Source organism: Nicotiana tabacum, chromosome 12 (genome assembly GCF_000715075.1).
Source record: "Nicotiana tabacum cultivar K326 chromosome 12, ASM71507v2, whole genome shotgun sequence".
NCBI classification, from domain to species: Eukaryota; Viridiplantae; Streptophyta; class Magnoliopsida; order Solanales; family Solanaceae; genus Nicotiana; species Nicotiana tabacum.
This window is the reverse complement of record NC_134091.1, coordinates 25,077,976-25,089,478: the sequence shown is the minus strand read 5'-3', so window position 1 is coordinate 25,089,478 and position 11,503 is coordinate 25,077,976. Positions and strand designations below refer to the sequence as shown.

The following is an 11,503-nucleotide window of genomic DNA, read 5'->3' as shown; positions in this document are numbered from 1 at the left end:
GACAAGCTGATGCCAAGAGCTAAAATGGTTGTGCATATGGGGTACTCAGAAATTCATAATGGCTATATTGTATATGATATAAGTAATCATAATTTCTTTGTCAACGGAGATGTTATATTCAGAGAAGACACATTTTCTTTCAGCTGGTCAAGCACAAACTCACAGCCATTATTTCCTACTCCAGATAGAGGAATTTTACAAGATAGTTTCTCTAAAATTACATTTAACACAGACCTACACAGTCAATCAAACAGTAATTCTACACATGTTGAGGGTTTAACCAACCAACATATTCAAGCAGAAGCAAGTTCAAAAGTCTCTCTACCAGAAATTTATGAAATGCTAATACAAATATCTGAGCCACAATCACCAAACACTGAGCTACCTTAACCAAAATTATGATATAGCCAACTACTAGATAATCATCTACCAAATATACAACCACTAGATGCAGAACCTACAACTTGAAACTAGAAAATCATCAAGAGACAAAAATCCTCCAGTTTGGATGAAGGATTTTGTATCACTGAATATTCACAATGATGTACTATATGCATTGGACAGGTATATAAGCTATGATAATCTGTCATCTAAATATAAGGCTAATGTTGTCTCTTTTTCATCTACTGCGGAACCTTCCAGTTATTCTGAGGCAGTAAAAGACCCAAGATGGGTAGAAGCTATGCAAGAAAAAAATCAAAGAATTGAAAAATAATCATACATGGGACTTAATTACCTTACCAGAAGGAAAAAGGCCTATTGCATGCAAGTGGATATACAAAATAAAGTACAAAGCTTCTGGAGAAATTGAGAGATTTAAAGCCATATTAGTTGCTAAAGGGTACAGTCAACAAGAATGAATGGATTATCAAGAAACCTTTTTACCTGTTGTGAAAATGGTAATAGTGATAACTATCTTAGCCTTGGTAGCAGCTAGAAAATGGCACATACATCAAATAGATGTATATAATACCTTTTTCCACGGTGATTTGTATGATGAAATCTACATGGACTTGCCTCAAGGATTCTCAAGTCAGTGGTAGATAAGGATAGTTTGCAGACTTGTGAAATCCTTGTATGGTCTTAAGCAAGCTTCAAGACAATGGAATCTAAGCTATCTGAAGCATTAATAAAGTTCAGTTTAAACAAAGCCAGTTTGATCATTCCCTGTTCATTAAGAAAACTACTTAAGGTATTGTCATTATTTTAGTTTATGTAGATGATATGTTAATTACAGGAGACAATTTGAAAGTAATTGATGAAACCAAGACCTCATTACAGAAAACCTTCAAAATGAAGGATTTGGGAAATCTGAAGTATTTCTTAGGTATTGAATTTGCAAGATCTAAGGAAGGAATCAATATGCATAAGAGGAAATATGCTTTAGAATTCATTTCAAAAGATGGATTGTCTGCTGCCAAACATACATCAACACCTATTGATACAACACCTATTGATACAAACATCAAGCTCACATCAACAATAAATGATAAGGTAATTTGTACAAAAAGTCAAGTAGAAAAAGATCTTTTGGTTGATCAAGCTACCTATCAGAGACTCATAGGGAAGTTGTTATATCTAACTGTAACCAGACATGATATATCCTTTGGAGTTCAAACTCTAAGTCAGTTTCTTCAGCAGCATAAACAGTCACACATGACAGCAACCTTAAGGATAGTAAGGTATATAAAAAACCAACCAGGTCGGGGAATACTCTTATCTAGCAAAACTAGTAATGTTGTGACTGCATACTGTGATGTTGATTGGGCTGCCTGCCCTATTACTAGAAGATCTGTCACATGTTTCTTAATCAAGATTGGTGACTCATTAGGGTCATGGAAATCCAAGAAACAGATCACATTTTCTAGAAGCTCGGCAGAAGTTGAGTTAGAAGTCTTGCAACAACTGTAGCAGAACTTATTTGGTTGATAGGAGTTTTGAAAGAAGTGGATGCAGACATCAAACTACCAGTTGAAATTCACAGTGACAACAAAACAACAATACAAATAGCTGCAGATCATATTTATCATGAGCGAACTAAACACATCGAGATCGACTGTCATCTGTTACGAGAAAGGATTCAACAAGGACTTGTTACAACCAAGTACATAGCTACAAAAGATCAACCTGCTGACCTTCTAACTAAAGGACTCAATAGAGTACAACATGAATTTCTAAACTCCAAGCTAGGTGTTCTTAATATTTTCATTCCACCTTGAGGGGAGTGATAAATGATATCAGAGGCAGAAGAGTCTTTACAGTTTAGGTGGTTAGAAGTTGTTAACAGAATTAGTTAAGCTTAAGCTAGTTAATTACCTACCTACACTCATTCTCACGTGTATATATGTATCAGCCAAGTATACACAATAGACACATTGAATAATATCAAAGACACTACTTTCAGTCATCTCTCTTCGTCACTCTCTGTACTTCATCTTCTCCATTCATCTTTATTCATCTACATCTTGAATAACAACAGTTAGTGGTAAAAGTTCTATCTTACATTAATATATGCTGAAAGGTACCATTTTAGTATGTTCCTCCATTCGCTTTCTCCTATTTAGAACCTAACTCAATCCAAGAAGATTCTAAAAGAAATTTGCGATTGAGAAAAGCAATTATCGAAAAATTTATGTTGGGCTACTTGATACTACTTATGTCACTAGCCACTTAATACTACTTATGTTGCAATAATTTAGTTTCTCTATCTCTACAAAATGGCGGTTTGGTACGACGAAAAATATATTTTTGAAAAATACGTTATTTTCTGGTTTTGGGGTGTTAGAAAAATATTTCTTAAGAAAATAAGGAGCAAAGTGTTCTCCTGTATCTCAAAGTCTTGAAGTTGCTGCTCAATATGATCTTTTTCTGGGGGAGGATTCATTAAATGGACCAACGGAGTACAACAACGTCGATAGTTCTTGATCCTAAATATTTATTTAACAAAAAGAGGTTGGATTTGCCAGCTTTAACCAAAAAAACACTCTTTGTATAGTAATAGGTTTGAGAACCGGTTAAACAATCTCACAGATCGTCCTCAGTACAAAAGGTCAATTCAGTTGTTGTACTAAGCTTTCTTTTACGTCTTAGAATGAAGCATTATTCAAAAACAGTAGGCAAGGCACTATAAGGAAGTTAAGTAGGTAACTTTATATGTCCCTCCAACCAACATTTAGACATGATTATCTATCTCTAATACTAAAAGATTTTATAAAAATAATATCTGATTTGAAAATATTATTATCGACTTTTAATGAATGTTTTTTTCGAAAAATATTTTTTCGCTCACCTACCAAACCTCAAAAAACCCTTTTCATGAAAATACTTCCTGAACAATGAGTTATTTTCCAAAAGATGACTTATTTATCTAATCCAGGCCTCTTTTGCTCTGTGTGTGTGTGCGGGGTGGTGGGTTTTGGTGTTCCATCTTATAACTATTGATCGATAGTATAAAAATGTTGGACCATTTCCTACTTTCTCATAGTGGCCTAGCTATTGATCAAGGAAAAATGACATTGTATAGTCGCTCTGTGTGTGTGTGTGTGTGTGTGTGTGTGTGTATATATATATATATATATATATATATATATATATATATATATATATATATATATATATATATATATATATATATATATATATATTATATATATATAAATTATAAAAGTTATATACACTTCTTCGATTATCGAATATAAAAAGTTTCTAACGCGCGCTAAAAACAAAAAAAGCCCATTGATCAATGTTATAAAAGCCCATATTGTGCTTGCCATAGCGTATGATCCAGAGTGGCTGCCGATAATGTTGTATTCTGGGCCGGGCCTCAAAGATATCCTCCATTTCATATCTCTTAGTTCTGAACTACCATATCAACATTATCCTTACTAATCCTAAATTATAGGATATCAGATATATTTTTTTTTAAAATAATATAATATTGGTAGAAATTTCATTCAAAAAGAAAAAGAAAAAAGAGTAAGTAATAAACGAACAAAAAATCACTGACATATAAGATAAATACAAAAAACAAAATAATAATAATAATAATAATAATAATAATAATAATAATAATAATAATAATAATAATAAGAAGAAGAAGAAGAAGAAGAGGAGGAGATATGTACCTCATGGACTGTCAAAGCGAACTCTCGTTTTGATCCCTTGTGTAAATGATAACTTCTCAGTGGATTATGGTCAATATCTTGCTTAGAAACCTACCTTAACACTCTGTTAGGATTACTCTTACCTCTTGTTTTATAATATATTCTATTGTATTTTATTTTTTTATGGATACAACGTTTGGATAGATTGTATCGTTTGCTATTGTTAAATAATATTTTTGTTGTTTGGTTTGATTGTATCGTATTTACTGTAACAAATAAGTTTAATAAAATACCTCAATTGTTTTAAATATTAAAGTTATCAAGAATTATGCATAAAAATAATTTAATAAACTTTTTTTCTACTAATTTATTCACCAATTTTATAGCTTGAAAACAAAAGCAAAAATCTGAAGGAAAAAAAAGGTTAATTATCATTAACAAAAAAAATCATAGAACGATGGAAAGAGATAAAGAAACGAAATGAGATTTGGAGATTTGGATGAAAAGCACGGCACGAACCAATTTTGAAAAAGATGGACGAAGGCAAAATAGGTCAATAGGTTGGAGATTTGGAGTTAAAATAACTAAAGGGTAAAGTAGAATTATGGAGTAATAAGTAAATGCATAATTTAAAAGAAAATAGGAAACAATCTCATCACACCAAATTAATTGTTTTATAAAATGGGACTTTTCGTTATTCCAAAATAATGAATTTAACACTACAATACAATACGATCAAATTTAAATAAATTATTAAAACAAACATTATTTTAGGATAACAATCAATACAATACAATAGGTAACAACTATCCAAACAAGCTGTAAGAGAATAATATAAGAGCGATAAAACTTACAGAAGAAAATAATATCGAAAACGGACTTACAAAATTTGACTTAGATTTCATGCCAAAGAAGATGAGCATTCAAAACTACCTTATCCTTGCTCACTTACCCTCTTCCCTTTCCTTTCAATCCAAAAACTTCACAGCTCTTTTCTGTTACGTGTGTTTCTTTGGGTCTCATCCTATTAAATACTTGATCAAGTATTAATTTTTGCAAGTTTGCCTAAAAAGCTTTTTTCGCCAAAAAAATTGGGAAATGAGCCTATAAATGTATTTACAATTTATATGATATTTTTTCATTTTAGAGCACTTCAAATGTTTGACACCATTTTAACAAATAATGCTATCTGTATAATTTTTTGCAACTTTCAAGAATTCAAAATATAAGATGTGTTGCAATATTTTTTTTCTATCTTTACCATTTTAACTATTTATGTACAATAACTTTTATCAGTCAAATTAACATGTAAAACCATGTATCCAGTTAAACGACGTCATATTATGCGATGGAACTGATGGGTAGGATCTAGAGCTGTCAATACGGGTTGACCCTACTCAGTTCACACGGACTTTGATATTTGACGGGCTGAGATGGGCCGGCCCACTGTTTTGATGGGCCTACAAATGGTCAACACAAGCCTACATGGGTCGCGGGCCCTCACAGGCCGATCCATCATTTTTTTTAAAAACAATATATTTTTTAAAATTTAAGTTTTAACCTAAACTTCTCGGTGGATAGAAAACTTATGCAAAACTTAATAACTTTTGTCAGTTCCAATATATTATTTTAAAACACAAAAAAGGACAATATTTCATTCACTAAAAGTTAGTACTCAAAACAAACTATTCAAAAATATTAAGGTGCCCATGGCATATTTAACACCAACAAATCATCTTCACCAACATCTTCATTTTCATCTAAATTTATAATTATATGCAATGTTAATTAGTTAAACATTAAGAAATAACTAAAATTTTAAGAACAAAAAGTATTTATATTCACATAAAAAAATTGCTAGTTTAAGATTGGACTACTATTCTTGTTATTTTTAGTTCTCTATATTTTTTTATATTTTTAATTAAATACGTTATTAAGCCCACAAGCCGACCCAACCAAGCATCGGTTAAGCCATATGGGCTACTGGCTTATTTGTGCCAAGCTTAAAGCCACGTTTTTAAATGAACTCCGAAAATCTTAGTCTAACCCTATTAAATCACGGGTTGGATTGGGCCGGCCAGTGCCCCAAGCATATATCAGGCTCTAATCGGATCCTTTGTTCAATAAGGCAAGATTGCAGTAGTAAAACTAGAAATTGATAAGCTCAAGATTGAGCTCGTCTAAAAAGAAAAAAGAAACAATGATATATTAATGTTCCATTCCGTCTATTTTCCCGATATCACAAGACTTTACAAGAAAATAATCAATGTTTTTCTCTCAAAATCCTCGTAAAGCTTAAAAACAAATTCTTACGCTTGCACAAACACAATTGAAACAAGCCATCTAACCCCAAATGATGTCTTGCTTTCAATGTACAGTCATTTCTTAAATCTAAAAATAATCTCTTCTGCTAAAACTCGAAGAACACAAAATGAGTTAGGAGCTAATAACCTATACAACTCCAGAAAATTAAAGTAAAGTTTCACTATATCTTCTGTCCAATATGCAAACAGATTTTGCAGTCAATTAGGGTAATTGAATCTTCTGATCATGGTAAATAACACAAACATCTGTCCTGAAATCTACAGATCCAACTTCGACCGCCCTGCTTATATGACATCAATTTTATAAGAAATAGAAAAATAAAACAAGACAGAAAACGTTCTTCAAAAAATAAAATGTAGTAGTAGCTAATGGTTATTACCATTTGGTCCTACTATATTGCTCATAGAGGAATTTGTTTCAAATCCCATTTGAAGAAGGCTTTGGAGTTCATTGTCCCATACATTCTGCATGAAAAGTAGTAGGTTTTGATTATATCATTTCTTTGAAGTTGAGTAGAATGTGCAACTAGGATGAGAGATGGAAAATACTCCCAAATGCTCTGTATTCTACACCAAACAAAATAATTTAACAGTATGAGTCATATATCAAACTGGTGCACGAAGCATCCTGCGTTTATGCACGGTCCAGGGAAGGGCTGCACCCCAAAGGGGTGTGATATAGGCAGCCTACCCTAATGCAAGAGCATATGTGGCTAATTCCACGGCTCGAACCCGTGATCTATAGGTCACACGGAGACAACTTTACCGTTACTCCAAGGCTCCTCTTCCCGAGTCCTATATCAAACTAAGAATGAATAAGTTTATATGCAAATTCATTTCATGTATTTGCTAAGCGTAAACATCGGGAGCAGAATGTCTTTGCTTATACCTGGGGCAAGGGGTGGAAGGGTGGTGTAGTTCCCGGCATACCAGTAAAACTCCCATGTGAAATTCCAGGAAAAGGAAGAGAGGAACTCATTCCAGGACCAAGACCAAGAAGAACTGCATTGCTCGTTTGCTGATGGAGCATCTACATTTAAGAATAAGGCACATGAATTTTAAACTTCTTGGTAAAAACTAATATGGATAACCACAGCAATTATTCTTAAACTTACCTCTTTGGATAATATACGATCGATATCGAAGTTCAGTTCCGGATTTACAGTAGCAAGTTTCATTGACAGGAACTGCAGCACCAAAGAACATGAATTTGGTATCAGTTTAATCAGTCTGGAAAGCATGGAGTTAAAGCGTGAACGGAAAAAAGAAATTTGTTTTCTGCACAAAGAACACAATCCTTGTCCATTAATACTCATTTTGCAGGGATAACATGTGATTGAATCCGCCTCAACTTAATCTGTCAGGCCAACCTTACTATTCCCGAAACAGAACTTTGATCTATATGGTAATCCTACAATGAAGCACCGTTAGGGAATTCCTACACGCTTTAGTTGCGTCTATCTAGAACTGTGTTTTAATGGTAAGATCAAGATTCAATCTACTCAGGCACGGTAAACACGGAATCAAGAACCAATAGCTATAGTTATAAACTATCAACATATTTACCTCAACCTGCTGTTGCAGCGATTGCACGTAGTTGATAATCTCATCAAGCATCACTGCTTTCCCAGTTATCTGTTGGAACAAAAGTTATCAATTTTTAACCATATATCACAAATAACCAATAACTTAAGCAACAATAGAACCAGTAACTACCTTATTACAGCCTGGGACTAGCTCTTGAAGCAATCTCATCCTCTCGCTGATCCTTTCTCTCCTCACCTGTCAACCAAAAAAGACATTGGAGATTCATTCAATATGTCTAAAAAGGTAAATGAGCTTAAGATTGAATTGCACAATTATCTTTTGGATTTACCCTTTCGGCAAGGCTGTGGCTATTTGTGGCTTGACCTCTTTTAGCCCTGATATGAACATAATTATCCTTAGGAGGTTCCCCACCATCAGAATCTTCCTTAACTTGTTTCCCTGCTTCCTTGCTCCTTAAATTAGAGCTATTATTTTGGTCTGTTTTGTGTCTTTTCCCATCTTGCTCTTTTGAACAGTCTGAATTATCCCTTGATGGAGCCTTCTGCAACTCTCCTTCAACATTCTACAGTGAAAAAAGAACAAAAACCTAAGTGGATATCTCATACTAGAATCAAAGGCGGATCAGGGATTTGAACTTGATAGTTCAACCTTTAATGTTCTTGGCCGTGGAGCCACATAGCTCCAAGGGCTGTCACACCCCTTCGCCGGAAAATTACACTATTTAGATGACTAAAAATTATTTTTTATGAATATATACTATGTATTGAATCCCCTTCACTTCTTTGTGTATTTACTTCTTTAAATTTTTGACACCCTTAGTGAAAATCCTGGCTCCACTATTAGTTCTTGGCATAAACTCATTGTACTTTTAAAAACTGAAATTATGAGTTCAGAAATTAGACTTTGTTGAATTTTACTGTTTTTTCCCCCACATATATTGGATTCAATTGAAGCCATTGTTCTAAAGCTACATCTATACATCTGCTAGCATATATACTGATAATTGGGAAGACTTAAAAAGATGACACAATACCTTGCCGACATTGGATAGAGAATGGTTTCCTGATATTTTCCTCTTCCCATTAGGTGAAGCCTCCACAGCACCTTCACCTGAAATTTGGCACTCTTCTTGGGAAAGTGGACCTTTTGAGAAAGTTCCTTCAGTAGGAATTCCTCTGTTCTTGACATAGTTAGGATAACAACTTTCCCCTCTAAGCTGTTCTTGTAATGGAAAAATATTGACTAATTCTGAGAAACTTTCATTTCCAAAAGCTGGAAACTTGGGGACCATGTCAACAAGATTTGGATCAGATGGATAGTGACTAAAGTGAGATGATTGGTAAGGCAAATTGGCAAACTCATTGTGACCAACAACTGAAGATCCTTTAAAACTCTCCTTTTGATTCAATGACAGAAGTGGATCCCAACCAGAACCACTAAAAGGGTCAACAATGGGCATTGAAGAAGGGCAATTAAAGGAAGTATCACCACCATTTCTATGTTGTAGCCTCATATCACCATTATCCTTACTACCCATTTTCAAGAATTGAAAGATCTACAAATTTTATTGGGACTCAGTCCGTGTGCACCTTCAAAAAGGCAACACCAATGCAATGTTTTTAACCAAGCCAAGAGTTGATTGCTATTTGACAGAAAGGAAAGAACAGTGTGTTTAAAAAAAAAAAAAAAATAAAAAGGTAAAGTGGGGTTTGACCAAAAAGAGCTGGTAGTAATATCTTGCAGGACTCAACAAGGAACAAAATAACCTTGGCAGCTTTATAGGACTGATGAGAAGAAAGAGGTTAAAGCAAAAGAAATCTCTCAAATCCTACAGACACACACAAAGGTAAAAAAGAAAACAAAAATCCAAAGTAGCAGGCATAAAATCTTTAACCCCCTCTTATTTCAAGAACACTAGGATCAAGCCTAGTCTAATGAAGGAAAAAGTAATTACCAGAGACAAGAAAGTATGAAACTTTCAGAGCATAAAGTAGACAATGAACGTAGTGAAAAGCATTGGTGAAATAACAGCTAGTGAAAAGAAAGCAGATTCCTTTTGTTTACTTGTTAAAAACAGCAGAGAGAAAGTTACAAGCTTCACATTAATCTTAACTGTGCTTTTTAACTTCCAGCAAATTCAATATGGGGGAAGAGAATGGGGTGTCAAAGAAAGTAAGGTTCTTGTTAGGGAAATATACCAATTGTCTTAGCTGAAGCTTAGAATCAAAGACAAAGCCCCACAAGTATCAAGAAAAAGAATAGACTCAACGAGACTTTTCAAATATTCTGAAATATGTAAGCTAAAAATGACAATAAAAAGCACTAAATTCTAACCCCAATTATATAGCATACAGTAACCTGAATTGGGTTTATGATAGTACCCCCTTTTACAGCACTTAAATTCTACAGAAGCAGCAAAGAAAGCAGCAAACTTTATAGATCAAATACAACAATTATAGAGAAAGAGAAAATGATAACAAGAAGATAGTTATATATAAAAATAAAAAAGGAAGAAAGAGAGGGAGTGAAAGGTGTTTTACCAGCCCAAGCAAAATGGTGACATGTATGATTTTAAAAGACATACTAACTACTGCCAACTGCTCTTACAGAAATGGTTGCTTAAATTATTACAGAACCTAATCCTTCCCTTTTTCCCCATACTTTACTCCTTGTAATTTCCTTTCCTTTTAAAATATTACTCCTACATACACTCATTCCTATACATTATGCTAGTACTTTTTTTAATTTCAATTAATAAATGATTTCACATACTTACATTAGATTGGAGAGGTTATTGTTCTTCTCTTGAAGGCCAAGCTTGATAGTATAACTTTTTCTTTTTTTCTAATTTTTAACTGACACATTTTGCCAACTGTGTTCTCTTTGCTGTTACACACTCATTTTTTCTCAGTGCCAACTAACCTAACAATTCTTTCTACTTAGAACTCATCTTCTTGTTGTTCTGTGGTCCATTAAAATTCATGAGTTGTACTGTTCATTTCTACTGTTGTGTGCTATATATGCATGTCATGGCCCACCAAATCACATCTCAAATTTGATTGATGATACTATTTACTTACTACTGTACTAGCCTGCACTCTTGCTTGATGCTTGTACAAATATGGAGATAGGATGTGATATTCCCAACTAGAAAATTTAGATAGAGGGTTGAGGCAGTAATCATATTGTTTACTAATTCTAATTTACGTGGTACCATTTGATTAGACATGAAATTTAAGAATTTATTTTTTAAAAACTTATGATTTAAAATAATTATAAATATTTGTATAGTTATAAATTATCTTATTATATGTAAAATAAAAATTTAAAATTAAATTATCTCTAAAACTGGAAGATAGGGCAAACTAACAAGCAGTACACTTTTCTACTTTACCATTAGCATTTGATGCACACTCAATTTAACTTACAATCTTCATGTCCAATAATATGAAACAAATACTATAGTTTCTTTAACTAAGTCCCTTTATTCCAAAAAAAAAAAAACAGATTCGAAGTATAAGAATCAAT

The 11,503-nt window shown here is 33.2% G+C and overlaps 1 protein-coding gene across 3 annotated transcripts; it reads right to left on the bottom strand.

The window, feature by feature from the left end:
• Nucleotides 1-6,284: 6,284 nt before the first annotated feature.
• LOC107809388 (transcription factor bHLH74) lies at nucleotides 6,285-10,946 on the bottom strand. Of its 3 annotated transcripts, none has more exons than XM_075226240.1 (9): nucleotides 10,752-10,890; nucleotides 9,009-9,564; nucleotides 8,304-8,537; nucleotides 8,144-8,209; nucleotides 7,994-8,062; nucleotides 7,543-7,614; nucleotides 7,317-7,457; nucleotides 6,808-6,892; nucleotides 6,285-6,708 (listed from the first exon to the last, which is right to left on the bottom strand). In XM_075226240.1, the coding sequence occupies exons 2-9, from the start codon at nucleotides 9,510-9,512 to the stop codon at nucleotides 6,686-6,688; spliced, it is 1,194 nt and encodes a 397-aa protein (XP_075082341.1). In that variant the 5' UTR covers nucleotides 9,513-9,564; nucleotides 10,752-10,890; the 3' UTR covers nucleotides 6,285-6,685. The 3 variants fall into 3 exon arrangements, with proteins under 3 accessions (XP_075082341.1, XP_075082342.1, XP_016489487.2); XM_075226241.1 differs by lacking the exon at nucleotides 10,752-10,890 and adding an exon at nucleotides 10,516-10,644; XM_016634001.2 differs by having other exon boundaries at nucleotides 9,009-10,946.
• Between the last annotated feature and the right edge of the window lie 557 nt (nucleotides 10,947-11,503).